General features: G+C 41.4%; 1 protein-coding gene across 10 annotated transcripts in view; it reads left to right on the forward strand.

Moving 5' to 3' along the window:
* The window catches only part of PATJ (PATJ crumbs cell polarity complex component), a 149,892-nt gene that overhangs the window by 51,425 nt on the left and 80,287 nt on the right, over positions 1-18,180 (forward strand). For all 10 annotated transcript variants that reach the window (XM_071565887.1, XM_071565889.1, XM_071565890.1 and 7 more), the window contains 10 exons: positions 821-1,030; positions 1,984-2,103; positions 4,539-4,910; positions 5,991-6,111; positions 8,225-8,381; positions 9,410-9,481; positions 10,307-10,484; positions 11,456-11,566; positions 12,303-12,380; positions 15,841-15,958. In XM_071565887.1, the coding sequence (XP_071421988.1) occupies positions 821-1,030; positions 1,984-2,103; positions 4,539-4,910; positions 5,991-6,111; positions 8,225-8,381; positions 9,410-9,481; positions 10,307-10,484; positions 11,456-11,566; positions 12,303-12,380; positions 15,841-15,958 (1,537 nt within the window). The remainder of the gene's footprint in view (positions 1-820; positions 1,031-1,983; positions 2,104-4,538; positions 4,911-5,990; positions 6,112-8,224; positions 8,382-9,409; positions 9,482-10,306; positions 10,485-11,455; positions 11,567-12,302; positions 12,381-15,840; positions 15,959-18,180) is intronic.

An 18,180-nucleotide genomic window follows, 5' to 3' on the forward strand; every position in this document is an offset into this window, starting at 1 on the left:
TAATAATTCATAATTTCATTGGATTGAGGGTGATTTTTAAAATTGGTGACTACATGATAGAAATGGTGGAGGACACAAAGCAAAGGCTAATTCTGGGGAAAAATTAAGTGAAGTATCTTTGCATCCATTTATAGCTGCTTCAATATGTATAATATTTTTTGCTTCATGTTCTCTGTATCCACCACAATGTTCCTTGCCTTCAGTAATCTTAGTTACTCTTCTGTTGCTGTCTCCTGTTCCCTGTAAAGGAAGCTTCATGAGTGGAGAAAATGCCTTTTCCACATTGTCATGTGGAGCTGACAAAGCAGAAACGCTGCAGTAACCCAGCAAATACAAACCTCTATTTCTTGGCTGTTTGGGGGTTTCATTTTGCCTTCATAGTTTTAATTAAATTTCTGATTTTACAGTGGTTTCTTTGAGCATGAGTTTTGCTGCTCTGGAGCTCTCTGGTGATGAGCAGAGTGGTTATTTCTGTGACATGAGCTCGTCCCAGGCTGGACGGAGCTCATGGAAAGGTGCCAGTGTTGTTCTATTTGCAGGTTGGCCTGGCCCTGCCTGTGTGTGTAAGGAGGGCAGGCAGGGCATCAGTCACCTTTCAGATCTTAAAATTTCTTAATGGATTAGGCAAGTGATGGAATATCTTTCTTTTTGTGAGCTGTGAGCCTTGGCAGTGGTAGCAGTCCTTTTTGAACATCTTCAGTTCTGTAGCATTAAATGACAAACATGCTTCAGTGCTCTTTACATACCCCAAATAAACATCATCTTTCAAGGCTTTCACTTGGGTTTTTTAAATTTTCTTTTGTATTATTTTTTCCCCCAGGATCCCTTGGATCCAACACGAACAGCCATTGTGATCAGCTCCTTGGTGGCAGGAGGAGTAGCTGAGCGGGGTGGGGAACTCCTGCCCGGTGACCGCTTGGTCTTCGTCAATGAGAAGTATTTGGACAGCGCCTCTTTGGCAGAGGCAGTGGAAGTGTTGAAGTCTGTGCCCCCAGGTACAGTTTCTCTTGGAATCTGCAAGCCTTTGGTGGTAAGAACTGATTTTTTTACTTCTTTTTCCTATTTGATCCTGTGATGTGTAGACTGGGCTGTTTTATTTGTGGGTAGAAGTGTATTTACATTTGGACTTGATGATCTCGGAGGTCTTTTCCAACCCAATTAATTCTGTGATTTAGAAAGAACCAAGCTGCTGTGCATGTGCCTTTGATGTGTCCAGAAATCCTGGCAAATGGGCAGCTCAGTGTCCAGAAGGTCTGACTGGAAAACCAGCATCCTCAAGTTCCCCCGTAAAGAACATCCCCGTGGAATCAGGAGACGTGTCTGGGCAAACCCTGTGCACTGTGCAGAGGTGCAACGTGGTTCAGGCAACCCAGCAAATAACTTAAATATGTGCTGAAGCCCATTTCACTCTAAGACACTGCTTAAGTGCTTGCTTGAGCTTCTCTGACATCAAAGAAACCTAATCTGTTTGAAGTCCAGACTGTAAATTCAAGCAGAATTTCCTTTTTCTAGAAGCAGGGCTTTGGAACAGGCTGCAGTTGACTGGAGAACGCTGCACTATTGTTCATCAAGGGCACCCAGGCAAAATTAATTAAAGCCCCAGCTAATAGAAAGTGCTTGTGATTCAAAGTGGTAGAGGAGTGGTGAAAGAGGAATGGAGGGAGGCTGTTAAATATGTTCTGTCGTGTTCTAAAAAGTGACACTTCATTGTTCATATCTTTGTTTTTGTCTTTCTTTCCAAAACATCTCTGTTTTTTAGTGTATCTGAATTATTTTTAGTGTGACTGAACCACTTTTAGTGTATCTGACCCAGTATCTTCAAAAAATAAAAGCTGCTGTCTTCATCTCCTTCATTTGTATAATTCTGTAACTTTTTCCTGTCTCTTTTCTAATGGTTGATTCTCCCTCCACCTTTTAAGTTATTGGAAAATGTTGGAATTTTTTGTTGTTTTTCTGACTCATCATTTGGATTGCCTTCCTTAGGGAGAGAGCAGAGAGGAGGAGAACATGCACAGTGTGGATCCCAGCAACAATAAAACCAGCCCTGGCTCTCCAGAACCAATAGATAACACTAATTTCTCAATGATACTTGAAGCACCACAGGTATTTGGATTTTTTTTCATTCAACTTCAGTTTATACAGACAGGAAGTTGAACAGACAGTAAAAAATGGTATTTTTTTGAGATAAGACTGAAGTATTGCATAGACTTCAGGCTGCATTCCCTCTGAAAAAGCCTCTAACAGCAAAGTGTGGGCTCTGAACAGAGAGCACTTACCAATGCAGATCCCAGACTGCCCTATCAAATTTATTATGTCATTAAAATACCTTGGGCTACCTTGGATATGAAATAGGAATGTTGTGTTATTATTACTCATAAGTAGTGGGTTCAGCTTTGCAAAGAAAGTAAGGTGTGGAACCAGAATGCTTTTAATTATCATGAAGCAAAACAAACAGGTAGTTTAGTGTTTAAGTCACACTTGAAATATGTTGTTCTTTGTAGCCTTCTGATGTTGTCTGGAGTGATTTCTTTACTCTCTTCCTCAATTCTCCTCTGTCATATTCTCTGAGAAATAATTCTGTTTATTGTGGGAGAATGTGGCACTGAAGAGAGTGAGACACAGATACTGGGGTAGCAGGCAATGATATTGCAACCCTCACCAATACAGTGTTACAGAGTTGTGGATATCTTTGAATTTTCATCCATTCTGAAGTGCTTTGCAAAATTCACACTGGAAATACATTCTTTTTGGACCAGAAAAGTGTAAGGATCATCCAGAAGTGCAACACAGGAAAAAAAATGAATTCTAGATTTTCTTGAAGCTAAACACATTTACCTATCTCTGGCTGCAGACATGTTTTTAATGCTGAAATGGCAGATTAGAACCACCAAAAGGAGCAGTACTGTGGGGCTGATGTAGGTATCCTATGAAGAAATTATCCTGGATAATGATAAATGATATTTACTGTTTTTCATGATGTAAAGTGGAGTTTGTTGTTTTCTGGGTGCACAGGAAGGGCTTCTGGCAGAGAATTAATTAGTCCTCTGAAAGCTCAGACTGTTTCTCTGCTTCCTAAATAAAACTGACGTTATGAAGTATTTTTAAAGAAAGTATTTATTGTTAAAGTCTTGCTTAATGTAAAAAGTGGAACTGTTAATTGTCCAAAATACCCACAGAAGTGTTTGCTTGCATTTTGTTTTACTCATGTGCGACAGCATTGGTAGGAGGAATAAGGATGGAGAGAATTAGAATCTCTTCAGACTGGGTGTTTTGGGAGATGGAGGTACACAGGTTAAAGAGATTAAAGGAATGTTTTGTGCATATGGAACATTTACTAATTTCTGGATTGCTGATTTTCTGCTCTTGTGTCAGCCTGTGTTGACTGCGTCGTTTCCTTGTGCTCCTGCCTCTTGTTTTCTCTCCAGCCTCTTACTCAAATTCTGCAAACATTTTGGCAGTGTCTGGGGGTTTCTCTGCTGTATTTGTACAAATGTAACAACACAGGATTCTGACACTGAAGGTCAGAAGTGGTGCAGTACCTTAGGGAGTCTGGGAAGGGGCAGGAAGCAGAAAGGAAAACATTTTGAGTGAGGAGCCCTGAATCTGTAGCTTGTTGTCAGAGTTTGAGGGTTTGGTGCCTTGAAGATGGGGTTAGGGGTTCTTCAGGCCACACGAAAGGAGGTAAAACCTCTCTGTGTGTAGCAAATTCTGTTCCAGTGCAAGGCATAAAAGCTCTGGTGGCTGTGCAGACTCACTGTGAGCCAATGAACAGCCCCCCAGGGGGCACGGGAAACTGGAGAGGCACGAGACAAATCCCAGAAAAAGCTGCTGAGAGAGATCTTTGAGTGGGTTTGATACCGTTTCTCTTGGCTTGTTCTCGTGGTGTTTGTGTTTTGCTTTGTTGGTCTGTGATTTGAATCAGGAGAAAGATGAGCACTGTTCTCTTTAAAACAGGGAGGACATTAGATAATGATCCTTTTATATCCTTATTTTGACTATGTGGGTCATCCGTTTCTCCTCTGACCCAGGTTAAATATTGTAAATACCCAAGGGAGGGATAAAGGAGTATGGCTTTTGGTTTGGGTTTTTTGTTTTTTACATGCTGATAGTTGTATGAGCAAACTCACAGGCTGCTTTTTATTTAGCTGATGATATTGTAAGAAATGTACATAAAGCAGGTAAGTCTGAAGGACAGAGATACTTAACTGGATTTAGATAACCTTTTTCCTGTAGGCTTTTTAGTGTTAGCTACTAATTTTCATTCCCTAACTTGAGTCCAGATTGACTTTCCTAAATGCCTGCAGCAATATCTAAGCTGTGCAACTTAAATTTCTTTTAAAAAATTCATTGCACTGTCTCCTTTCTATGTTAAAATAATAACTCAGAGAGTCTATTTTCTTTTAGAAAATGGAAAAAGTAGATCTTCACTTTAAAAATCAGATGTACTTTTAATATGGGCAAAACATAAAACAGTTTAAAAAGAGTTAGAAGGAAACATGATGTAAAATGTATCTATATTCTTTTAATATTCTTTGCAGGGTTTCAGAGATGAAACACCTTTTAAAGAAGAACTTGTGGATGAACCACGTTTGGAGTTGGGAAGGTCATTTCAGCTTTCTCAGAATGAGGATGAGGATGAGAAGGAGTCCTGGGAGATGTGTGAATTTCTGAAGCCCAGAACAGAAGACATGGATGAAGAAAGGGAAATGCTGGTGGATGATGAGTATGAGGGAGATTCAGACTTGCTGAAATACAAAGCATCCTGTGGACAGAAGGGAACTTCAGACAGGGACCTCGATACAGAGCAATGGGCAAAGCAGCTGGAGAGCACTGAAATACAAGACTTAAGAGCCAGTGTTAGTTTAAGTTCAGAACAGCCCCTGGAATATCCATTCAGGAAAGATCCAATGGTAAGGAATGCTCTGCTGGTCTCAGTGCTGTACCCTGACCACAGAACTCAAACCTCAGGGCAAACTCCACACCTAAAACCTGTTTAATTTAGTTACTTGGCTACCCCTAACATAAACCTTCTGTGCATTTTGGAAGGTTCTTTTGGTAACTTATTGTCTGTGTGTTTAACTGCTGGAATGAGATACATGTTTGGTGTATTTATGGACATCCTGGACTTGTCCTTCTTTCCCATCTCTGGTTTGTGGGTTTTTTGTTTTTTGGAAGTTGTGCTACTGTGGTGCATGTCAGTGACAGCAGAATGTCCTTCATGGTTTTAATAGTCCAGGGGCTTGACTGAAAGGAGCTCCCTCTTTTCCTCGTTATTTTTTATCCAATTCAGTTCCTTGAGCCCCATGATAGTGCAGTTGAGTGAAAAATCATACAGTGGAAGCCCTTAACAAGGATACTGGTAGATAAAGAAGCAGGAGGAGACAGGGCTCGAGGTAAATGGCAGAACTCCCATTTATATGTCTTCCTTAAGTACTCTGAGAGTTATTTTTTCCTTCTGATTCTTTGTTCATTCCTTTACCAAACAAAAAAGTGGTAATATCAGCCTCCAATGCCCCAGCTTGGAGATGTGTGCTTTCATATCAATAAAAAACTGGAGTGGGGAAGGATTTACGATCCCAGCCACAGAGAATGGCAGGTTTTGTTTGGCTTGTCCCCTTGTGCACTGTGTACATCAACAGGCTAAAATGCTGCTTTTGCTGACAGTTTTATACCAGAGTGCACAATACTAAATTTATACAGTTGTTAATTATAAACAAGATGTGAGCAAGAGTAAAGAACTTTTTGTCTGAATTACAGGTAAGTAGGAAGTATTGCAATTGCATGTAACATTTTTCATGCCTCTTCTTAATAAAGAGCATAAATGAGCAGTTAGTATTTAAATAAGCAATTAGTATTTCATAGTTATCTGAATAAATATGAATGTAGCTGAGTAAATTTGTGTTTGCTGTAAAAATTAATGTTCCTGTCAAATACCTCTGTGTAAGTTAATACCATTGCTTTCTAACTTTAATTTCTTCTTTTCTGTGAAGTGTGAAGAAAATGCTGCTTTAAGGTCCCTCTTTCCTGGAACCACAGCACACAGTGGATACCAAAAAGACATATTTGATATGGAAACTACCCAGTCAGAAGCAAAAAACTACACGGATTTAGGTTTGTAAGAAGCTTTATCTTACAATTTCATATTTACAAATTTAAATTTTACACCAAAACAAATCCTTTCAAATGGTACAATATTTAAATGAAGATTTTGCAGGCTCAGGCCAGTCTGGCTTTAAATAAGTTTTTGCTTTATATAAGCTTTATATATTCAGCTTTATAAAAAGTTTCAGCTTTATAAACTTGCTTCCTCCTCCAACTCTTGGCAGGTTTAGATTAGAAGTTAGGAAGAAATTCTTTAATCAGGGAGTGGTGAGGCCCTGGCACAGGTTGGGCAGAGAAGCTCTGGCTGCCTGTGGTAGTTTTGGCTTTAGGCCTCAGTTAGGCCTCAATTCAGCAGGCCCAGAGGATGGGACATAGATCAGAAGGGACAGGCATCACCTGACTAAGCAACCAAAGAGGTACTTCATATCATCTGACATCATCAAGTAGTGTCAAGAGGTATAAAGAGAGAGAGGAGGAGCTTCTGTCTCTTTTGGGTTTTGCCTCAGACCTGTAAAGATGCCCTGCCCTGCCCAGATCAGGCCTTGCCGCCATCCCCGCTGTGGTATCCAGGGAGGTGAACATTTTCTTGTTAATTTTCTCCTCTCTTTTCTGAGAGGTTATTCTGGAAGAGTTTTTAGAGGTTTTGTAGAGTTTGAGTAGTTGGAATCTATATTATTTAGTTGGGTGACTCAGTAGTTATTGCTGTTAGTCTAGTTTTCTTTTTCTCCCCTTTGTATGTATTTGTATTCTCTCACATTCTGTTTTTAATTCTATTTCTTCTGTATAATATAAAAAGCTTGCTACTTCAGGCTTTGGGATTTTTTTCTCTCCCTCCTTTTCCCTTGGCAGGGGGGGAATCCTTTCTCTCTGTGTTGGACAGTTGGCATTTTGCCACCTCAACCCAAGACTGCCCCATCCCTGGAAGTGTCCAAGGCCAGGTTGGACAGGGCTTGGAGCAACCTGGGCTAGTGGAAGGTGTCCCTGCCCATGGCAGGGGGTGGCACTGGGTGGGCTTTAAGTCCCTTTCAACCCAACCCCTTCCATGATTCCATAATCTTTACCCACAGTTGGCACAAATGAAGTCAGCTGCAGCTTTGTCCTGCCTGTGGAAATCACTTTATTCTTTGCAGGTGATGCCCCCAGTAGGACTCTGTGCATGAGGGAAACAGCCCATGCCTGGAACCTCTGTCAGGAATTTGTCTCAGTCACTTTTGATTGCTAACTGTATGGATTTTTGGCCTTAAAATAACCTAAAGATAAAGTGGCAGGCTCTGGAGGCAACTTTACCCCAACCAAAAATTTGCAAGTGAACTCTCTAGTGGATAATTGCCCCATGTCTTGGTTTTGTAATCTGTGCTCAGGAGCAGAGTTTCTCCTTGTTGAATGGCCAGACATGTGTGGTTAGAGTTGGGTAGATCAGCAGGGAGATAAATTTATCAACCTGCCTGAAGAAACACTCCCTGGCTGGGAGGAAAGAGGTTGGGCAGTTTCCTGCCTTTGTCACCTTCACCTTGTGCAGCAGCCACTGAGTGTGAGCTGCAGGGACAGTCTGGAGCTCTGGTGATTCCATTCATGTTAAGGCTTCTGTTACCAAAATGACATCAGTCTTCCCAGCATGATGGGATCCTGTGCTGGAGCAGAGCTTTGCCCTCCTATCCCTGCTCAAATGATGGAGTCACTGTTCCTAACCCTGTGTTTTTGTGAGGGCACTGGACATGTAATTTGTACCCAAGAATGTCTCAGTTCCACAAAGCTCTGCTGTTTCCTGTTACTACTTGACTGTATGTACATCAGAGGCAAGGTGCTATAAAGAAGTGGATAGTGTGGTTTAAATTGCCTTCAAAAAGAAATGTTCTGTGTCTCTGAGGCTCCTGATCATCAAACAAGATACACTTTTCATAGAATTATAGAATCCTAGAATGGTTTGGGTTGGAAGGGACCTTCAAGCCCGTCTCCCACCTCCAAAATGGGCAGGGACACCTTCCACTGGACCAGGTTGCTCCAAGCCCTGTCCAGCCTGGCCTTGGGCACCTTTGAAACCTGGTGAACTCAGGGGTTTATGTCCAAGGATGATAAATGGTTGATGCAGGGACCATTCACATCTACTCCTTTTCTTCTACAGGGACCAAGCTTCGGGTTGAGTCGGAGGGACCTGGGCTTGCTGTTGGTTTGGAAGCTGTTGAAAAGGAAGAGCTCAAAGGGGAGAATGATGTTTTCTCCAAGAACCTGGGGTCTGGGAGAGTAACCACCTCAGCTCAGCCTAGAACATCATCATGCAGGTATGGAGAAACATCTCAGGTTCTGAAAGACTTTTAGTTAATCATCTTAACTGTCTTCTTGCTTTCCTCAGCTGACTCCTCCTTAAAGGCTGTGTGAAATGCTAAGATACATTGATGGCCAGTTTTATGACTTTTGCCCAAGGAGCTGAAGTTTGCCTTAAAACCTTAAAATTTCCCATGTTTCCTCCCCTGAGACCTGGGCAGAAAGGTGTGAATGGCTCTGCCACCTCCTTCCCTTACTCCACAGGGAGAGGACTATGGATGTGCCCTGGAGGAGAGGGATATAGCATTTACAGTAGCATTGGTCTCCCCTTAGCTCCTTCCCATAGCTCCATCCTCTTGGTTTTCCTTCTCATTTTTCTTCCTTTTGGGAAGAGCAGCTCAGTCTCTGCAGGAAACTTCAGTCCTGCCAGTGGTGCTGAGAAACCTGGAGCTGGCACTGGTTGTAGGTATTACCATATCTATCAGTTGTCCCAGTCTTTCCCCACCAGTGTTGGGTGAGTGGGAAATGGAGCTTTTGGAGCCTGTTGATTCCAGTCATTAAAACTTGCCTAATTCATCCGTAAAGCAGCTCAGCAATAAGGTGAGAGGATTATTCTGTAGGTTTGGAACACACAGGCTCTGTTCTCCCAGTTGCATCATGATCTGCTTTCTGGTCAGCTAGGCTGGTTTTGGCATGTTTATATCCCTCTCCAAGCATCACAGCATATTTATCAGAGAGTAAACTTTAATTGCTTTAGGAGTCATTTCAAATGAGTAAATGCAGTGCAGATTTGTATATAACAGAGCAGCTTATAAATTTGGTCTGCCCATCATGTTTATTTCTGGAGCATTCCTGAAGTACATTTAAACCTAAATACAAAAATTCCTGTCTAGTCTGTTGACTCTGTACATTTGGTTTAAACTGGACAGTGTGAGAAGGTGTTGCTGTCTCACTGCCAAATACAAAATATGTAAGGAATTGGGACCTGGCATGGGTGATGCCTCTTTTATTTTTTTATTCCTCCCTTCCCTCTGCCCCACATTAGTGAATTACCTGAGAGAGAAGAAGGAGAAGGAGAAGAAACTCCAAACTTCAGCCACTGGGGACCACCACGGACGTATGTTCATATAATTACATTATTCCTTCCCATTCACCTTCTTTCTTTTTTCTGTGAGCCAGATTAGGTCTTCTTGGGTTTTTTTCCTCCCCTCCTCTGCCAGAAACTTTAGGGTACTTGTGTACCTTGGGCTTTCCTAGATGCAGTGAATTTCTAACAGATGTTGAACAGAATTATGCCTTCTATTTATACAGCTGACTTGGGAAAGCTTGGCTGGTTCACGTTGTGGATGACCTACAAGTTCTTGCTCATTTAATAACTATTAGGTGTGAACAATGCACATAGTGCTGCTGTCTCCCTTTCCATGGGTTCCCTGCTAAACTTCATGGCACAATTCCAGATTGCCAGGCCAACTTTCAGCCACATCCTTGTTTTACTGTTAACATTTTTAGGTGAATTGTTTTTAAGGTCTGAAGTAAATTATGATCAGAAAGTTCCTGCCTAAGCTGATTAATACAGGCAGTGTTCAGAAAGTTGTATGAAACACTTTATTATTTGTCTGGTGTGCCACTTGCAGGGCTTCCCATTTCCAGACAATTTGCTAACACTGAAAGAGGATGAGTGTTTACTTGAAGATCTGACTTTCTCAGAAATAAAAGCCTCTGCCCAGTGGGCCTAAGTTGGCAGCCAAATTTTGTTCTTTTTGTGGGGTGAAATCTGCTCAGGGTAAAAACTCAACTCTGTTGAGAGCATTCTTAGGCTTCTGACTTTGTCTCTTTATTAAATCTCCTTGAAAAACCAGGAGCTTCCATTTATTTAAAGCTTCGCATTTATAGTTTAAATAAACTGTTTGAAGCTGTTAAACTACCACACATATTTTTTCAGTGTTGAGATCTTTAGAGACCCTCATGTGTCCCTTGGAATCAGTATTGTTGGTGGACAAACTGTCATAAAGCGCCTGAAGAATGGAGAAGAACTTAAAGGGATCTTTATCAAACAAGTTTTGGAAGACAGCCCAGCAGGAAGAACAAGGGCTTTAAAAACTGGAGATAAAATACTTGAGGTAAATGGAGATAAACCTGCCTTTTTAGTCTAAGAAATAAAGATTGGCTCAAACAGCTTTGGGAAGAGAGGGAGACAAAATAATGCCACTACTTCATGAAGTATTGACAGCACTCTGTTTTGAAAACCAAAAGAAACCTTTGGTGGTGCCTTTTTTTTAAGGTCTGACTGTGGAGCTATTTTAACATTCTCCTCTGTATTTAAGAAAAGATGTGTCGTGGTGTCTGAGGGAGAAATGAAGAAAATGGGAGTGCCCTCTGCCCATATAAATGAGTAATAAGTTATAGCGTGCCCATAAATGTAATTTTAATATGTAGAAGAACATGGAGTCTTTCTGCTTAACTGTGGGCTGTTACTTTTTGTGTGTGGATTTAGAGTAGTTAACTGATCAACCACTATTTGGGGTAAACTCCTGCTTCTGGCACGTGTTGTGGGGGAAAGTGGCATTCCTGCCTCTGCCCTTTGGCTCTGTGCTGATTTTTTTATTAATTTTTCTCCAAATTAACACTTGTGAATCTGGGTTTCCAAGCTGATAGTGTTGGCCATGTTTAATTTGCAAACAGGTGAAATCTGAAAGAGAAATATTACACCTAACATTGTGTTGGTTCAAACTTGGCTGTAATAATGCCAAGGTCATGGGTTCAATCCCCTGTGTGGGCCACTGACTTGAGAGTTGGACTCGATGATCCTTGTGGGTCCTTCCAACTCAGAATAGTCTGGGATTCTGTGATGTAACACTGTCAATCTTATTCCTTATGTTTTTATCTGAAAGAATTGTTTTGGGAATCATACATCCATCTTTTGAATTAAGAATGCCAAGTAATGCACTTCTCCTTACATCATGGAAACACACTTTACAAATAATTCCTCCTGACTGTTTTGATCCCTTCCTCAGACACACTGATCTTCTGCAAGTGTGTGTGATCTCTTGTAATGACTCTGTCCCTAATCAAAGCAAACATTGCTTGTCAGGTTTCTGGGATAGACCTCCAAAATGCCACCCATGAGGAAGCAGTGGAAGCCATCAAGAACGCAGGAAATCCTGTTGTGTTTGTAGTTCAGGGACTGGCTAATGTACCAAAAGTAAGTTTATTCCTGTTTTTATTCCAAAACTTAAGTGCTACACATCTAATTTTATACCTGGCTCAACACCTGTCAGCAAGTTCCATAAATTTTTGTGTCCAGGGATGGATCCTTTCAGTCAGTTATAGATCAGCTGATTGATTGATTACTTGTCTGGCCTGATTTGGAACCTCATTTCTCTGATTTACATCAAGTAGATGTAAATCTGTTGCCTGGGTGTTAATTCAGCTCTCCCACCTGTGTAATAAGAATCTAGCCCTGTGTATTTTAATTTGTCCATATTTCATTATTGAAAATATACTGTTATCCAGAGGAACAAAAGTGTAATTAAAATTAGGTATATTCACACCATCAGCTCCAAATGTGCCACCAAAAGGACCTGCAGTAGTTATTTGGGAGCAAGTTAAATCTCCAGGGGATTTTGGGTGCTAAGAACAATCATACAATTCTACCTGCCTTAAGGTACACACAGAAAATCCTAATTTGTGTGTACTTTTGATGATGAGAAGTTAATAGGGATTTTTGGTAGGTTTGGGGGCCAATCAAGCAGTGAGCAGTAGGAAAAAGATAATGTAATTCAGTAAAAGAACATAATTTGAAGACTTCACTGCAATGCCCTTTCTGGGTGGGCAAAATGTAGAGTGCACTGGGTAGCTTTGTTGTTGGCCTGAACTAATTTTGGATGTTAGTTTTGCAGTTCTAATGCTCTTTCTGATGTACTGTATATTGTTTTTAGGTGGTTTCTCCTGCCCAGCCTAAAGGAATCAAAGTCAGCAAAGATCAGGGTGCAGACAAAGAAAATAAGAGTGATAAGGTATTTATTCCTTTCAGTGCTATACCCAACTTTTACTAAATCAAATGCTATAATAGCTTGTATTCAAACTCCATTATGAGCTTCCTCTGAAGTCTGAAATTAAATTTGAAGTGTTTTGTTGAAATAGCTTTGATTCTGTGAATTTTTGCCAAATTTCTGCCAAATGCAAGGCAGGTTTGTGACAGCTGTTCTGTGGGTGTCTGCTGGGTGCTGAAACCCTGTACTTAGCACAGTTCCTCACTGTCATCTCTCTCAAGTACCTGTTCTGCTCCATGTGGAGGCAAAATGATTCCCTTTGTTGAGCAGAAACAGAGAAATAGCAACATGTACACAAATAATATCCTGAATGTGAGTGAGGCAGGGCTGAAATGCAGGAAAATCACGTTATGGGATAATTAAATCCCCCAAGTCTCCTGCATTTCCCGTGGCTGTGTAAAACGAGGAAATGACTGAGGGATCTGGGGCTGCTCAGCTAATGGAGAAGCAGTTACTGCACAGTGACTTCCAGAAACCTTCACAGCAGTTTTAAAGGAGAAAAAGTCTGGTATAGAACAGTGGGTTTGTTTACTGGCTGCAGTAAGGGAGAAAATTAATTTCTTGTTCTGTATCATTCTCATGGCCTTGGTGTTTTCCTGTGGGAATTGCCCTGACAGTCAGCAATAGGACAAGGGGGCACAGGCTCAAGCTCTGCCAGAGGAAATTTAAGTTGGAGATCAGAAAAAAAATCCTTTCCAGAGAGAGTGCTCAGGCATTGGAATGGGCTGCCCAGAGAGGGGGTGGATTCCCCATCCCTGGAGGTTTTGAACCTGAGCTTGGCCGTGGCACTGAGTGCCATGATCTGGTAAAGGGACTGGAGTTGGACCAAGGGTTGGACTTGATGATCTTGGGGGTCTTTTCCAACCCAATCCATTCTGTGATTCTGTGATTCTATGGATGTAGCACTGAGGGAGAATCCACCACATCTTGATCCAACCCCACTGTGATCACCAGCCGAGGGCATGGCTGGTGATCACAGTGGGGTTGGATCAAGGGTTGGACTTGATGATCTCAGAGGTCTTTTCCAACACAATCCATTTTATGATTCTATGACTCAGGTGCTTTGAGTGTCAGAACTGGAGGAGCAGAGACAGAATTAATGCAGACTCTTAAGTTTTGCCTGGTGCAGTTTAACATGCCAGCTACAAATAGGATGAACTTTTCATTTGATCCTCCTCACTACTCTGGCGTTGAGTACCTGAAAAGACCCTCTTGCCTCCAAAATTTTTCCTTTCAGGTACAGAAGCAACAAGGCTCAGTTATTCAAAAAAATCAAGAAGGGTGTTGAAGACACACTTTCATGCCAGTGGATAATACTTCCAATGAAGCAGTTACAATCCCCTTTTCTTGTTTTTTTTATCTATATTTCTAATCTCAAAAGCTCTCATCCTCTTGCAATGTGCTGCCTTTAATCTCCAGCACTCCAGTGTGTCGCGTTCTGCAGCGTTCCAGGGTTAAAGAGGGAGCCTCATCTTTTTCAAACCTTTTTCATCTATTGGTGCTATAAACTGGTGGGTGGAATATAGAAGAGCTTCAGTGCATAAATATGTAGCTCCTTTTTAGCTTTGAACATTGAATCACAAAGCAGTCGTACTGCGCTTCCGAAGGGCCAGCTCGGAGTTGGAAAGAGTTGCTATTAGTGGATTATTAGTCCACATCCCTATGGAGAATCAGGAATATTTCTAGTCCAGTCTTCAAAGTGTCACAAAAGAGTTTGGGTTGAAAGCAGCCACATCCAACTGAAAAATCTGCCTTTTCCTCTACCATGAATTATCTTTTCAATACTAAGGGTTTTCTCTGGCTTGTTGGTGTTTATCCTTCTCTGCTGATGTGTTTGTTTAAAAAGGATCACTCTAATTTATATAAAACCACTTAAAGCAATTGTGGGCAAACCAGATATCGACATTATTTCTCTGGCTGGCTGTGTAAATTGTGCTTTTGCCTCTGTGCTAATACAAAAATGTGATGTAGTGGAGTAATCAGGTACAATTTATTCATCTGACTTTTCAGTGGGGCCAGAGGGGCGAGAGAAACTTGTCCCTCTGAGCCTTACAAAGAAACCATGGATAAGCTTACATGTCTCAAGTAATTTCACACAGACTTTCTAACAAATGTTTAAGGTCTTAAAAAGCCAAAGGGTCAACATTTAGACTCTAAGTTATGACTAAATTACAGTGATAATAAAGTGACTCATTTGTCATAGGCATCAGCTGAAAGGAAGGCTGCAGGTTTTCCATCTCCACCTGCTCAGTAAAGTAGAACATGAGCCATCTCGTGCTTCCTGGGTCTTCTGGATTTTGCACAGTTCTACCTGTGTTTGTTTCAAGAAAAATGTGGGAGGCACATTTAGTGTATTGTGTACTTTTGGAAAACAGCTGTTGTGTTTCCAAGTCCTCTTGTATTGACTTAATTTCATTTATTACTGTTTTTCTGTCTTCAGTGCAGCACTTTCCCGATATGGCTTTTAAATGGATGAGCTGATAATTATCTTACCTCACCAGATTTTCCATCTGACTTGCAGTGCAGCTTCCTAGTTACACTGTTCTGGACAAATTGAAGCTCAAGATTCTAAAGATCCTTGTGCAGGCTCAGCTTTTGTTGTACAAAGTGAAAAAACATTACCCTGAGGTTGCTTTGGGTGTTGTGTCAGATTTCCCAGCTGTAGAAGAACTGAATTATGGACATTCTGGATGCTCTAATGGCATCTCCTCCACGGTGTTCCCTTTCCAAAGTGCATCCTGCTATTAGCAGGGTTGCAAGGGATGCAGTTCAGCATCATTTAGTGAAATCATGTTGCAAACTAAGGCAGGATCCAGTTCCTTGGGGCTATAAAACCAGTTGCTCAGCCCCAAAGTGCCTTCATTAGAGCAGAGCCTACTCTGTATTCCTGCCATGCGCCGCTATATGCATCATTATAGGAGCTGCCTGTATTTATGTGAGGTAATAGAATTTTATTGGGGGATATAATTCAAAATCTTTATTAAATTTAAGCCAAAATGTAGACGAACTGTGATGTTAAAATATTCATCTATGGACTAAGAGGATTGAGTTCTTATTTTATATTTAGAAATGTGACGTTTATCAGCACCAGACAATTTTGTTATTGAGTCTGTAATAAGAAACAGGGTATAATTTAATTTTCATTTTTAACCCTTGATTAATGTCCACAGCTTTGTGTTTATGACTGTACACAAGTATTTTGTCAACAAGTAAATGTACATGCACGATTGTGGTTTATTGTCTTTTCTTTGGTGTTCAATGTCACTTCTAGTTCTGCTTTCTTGCACAAAAAGCCTTTGCTGCAGAATTTAGCATTGTAATTAAGTGCTGTGTCTGTGCACATCCAATGACAATAGACAATAAGATTATTTCTGTGTACAGGGAGGTTACAAAACATGTAACTGTTTGTCTTTGACTCCATCAGAGAAAATATGGGGCTCCCCCTCCCATGAAGTTGCCTCCTCCTTACAGAGCCCCTGAGAGGCTGGAGGCAGAGGAAGCTGCCGGGGATGAAGAGGAGGATGAGGATGGCTGTGCAGAGCGTGAGTAGTGCCACAGTCACTGCATCAGGTTACCTTTATTGGACACAACCAGACTGTGATAAACCTGATTGTTGTGTGGTTGCTCAGCGTGGCTGTAACATCCAGTCCCTGACCGGATTTGGGACTCAGATCATCCTTCCTTCCCAGCCAGGCTCCTGTAGCTCAGCTCTTCCCAAGAAATACAGGAAGGGCTCTGTTTATTTTCAGTCTAAAAATGTCTGAGCCATGTCTAGAGGACTGCTTGGGCAGTGAAAGGCAGATGTTATGTTTTGCTGTTGTAACTGCAGTGTTAGTTGCACTGAGCAACTTGAGAACCACTGGAACACAGTCCTTGTCCAGAAAACCTGCACTTGGTCCCAGACAATGCTGTTTGAGCAACGTATTTTCCTTTGAAAAGTCTGCTGATTTATGGTATTGTACTTTACTGAAAAAAGGATCCCTTTATTTTTTTTGATAGCACCTTTTATGGGAAAGGTTCTGCAATTGTCCTGCTTTGGGTTTTGCAGTGAATTATGACAACATGCACTCTGTGGAAGAGTGGGGACCTAAAGAGTAGAATGCAATGCAACTTGAGAGCTTCTGGCAGCTCAACTTGGATTCCAACATACTGCTTTGAGAATTACAACTCCAGACAAACAGAATATTATTATCCATAGGTTACCTTCCACTAAAATATTTAGAAATACTACCATTGCAGTTAACAGTCCAAAATCACTTTCTAAAATAAGTTACCTTTTATTTTTTTATCTCTGTGCTCTTCTGTATCAGCCTACAGGTGGGATGAGGCCTGGAGCAAATTGGGACTGTATGATCTCTAAGGTCCCTGCCAACCCTGTAACATCCTGTGATTCTCTGTGGGCTTTTGTTGGGGTTTGGTTTGTATTTTTTGCTACAGTGATTTTTCTCATCATCTTTTGTCTTGGAGAGGTTTTTGTTTGCCCTGGTTATGGGTCAGCCAAAGCAGAGGGAGATGCCTTTGTAGTTTCTGACCTTGCACCAGCCCCATTCAGGGTGGAAGCCCCTACCTTGGTGCCCACTGGTGGGAAAGCTCTTCCACATACTCTTGCTGATTTCCTTGGCAATGGTGTGCCAGTGAAGCCAAGATAATTAAGGAGTTTGGTTGGTTTGTTGCTTTTAGGGCTGCTTTGGTGGAGACAAGAAGGGTTTTGGCAGGTTGTTCTCATGGAAACAGTAATGGGGGCAGAGAAGGAGGGTGTTCAGCTCTGCCTCTGGGGCTTTGAGGGAAAGCTGCAAGTTCTTGAGCTGTTTCCAGAACGTCCCCTTACTGAGTTTGTCATCCCTCTGGTTTGAGTTATACCACAGTTACCTCAGGAGGGTTTTCCAGGGTTTTTCTGGGAAGTGGTAGTGACTTTGACTGCAGACTCTGTGGGTGTTGGATTGAATTTTCTTGAGTTTTTCAAACCACCTCAGTAAAATTCCGATTTTAACAAACTCATTTTGGCTCATTATTAAAGTTATAATTCCCAGTTAAAGGATATATTTGATAAGTGGGCTGACACCTGAGTTATCTAATTAGGATATGCCTCAATCCAAGAGCTTGCTAGACCTCAGTTAAGACTTTGCTTAGAAATAATTCCTTATTCATGGACTTGGTAATTTTTCAGCTGTTCTGCCATCCCTGACTGTATTGCCAGCTGAGTCTGAGAGCTCAGAAGGTAAAGCTATTTCTGATATTAAATTCATCAATCCTGCCTTGGCAGCAGCACACAGATCTGTTCAGAGGAATCACCTTTTCTCTCCCCTTTTTACTGACTGAAAATGCTTTGCAGTAGCCATGTTTTCCATGGATCTTGGAAAACCAAGGCACGCATTTTCCGTTTTATTCTTCCCCACCTCATTCTGCCTCTTTCAAATCATAAAACCAGGCTAAGGAAGCTTAAACTAAGTTTGTGCCTCAGCCTTTGCAGTAAAAAGCAAGTTAGAAATGATCTGACTGTACTTAATGACATAAAGCTTCTCAGCAGCTGTGGAATGGGCTTTTATAGAGTCCCCATTCTGTGATCACTTGGAAAACAAAGTTTTCCCTGTGAATTCCACTGCAGTGTTGTTTTTGTGAACTGCTTGATGTTCATAACTTCTGTCCTGACTCTGAAGCACCTTTCCCAGAAATCTCAACCCAGGCCAGCATTTGGGTTTTTTAACACTGTCCATTTGCATGTTCATGTTGATCTGGTCCTTGCCCACTTACCCTACTAACTCTA

The sequence above is a fragment of the Pithys albifrons genome, chromosome 10 (genome assembly GCF_047495875.1).
Source record: "Pithys albifrons albifrons isolate INPA30051 chromosome 10, PitAlb_v1, whole genome shotgun sequence".
NCBI classification, from domain to species: Eukaryota; Metazoa; Chordata; class Aves; order Passeriformes; family Thamnophilidae; genus Pithys; species Pithys albifrons.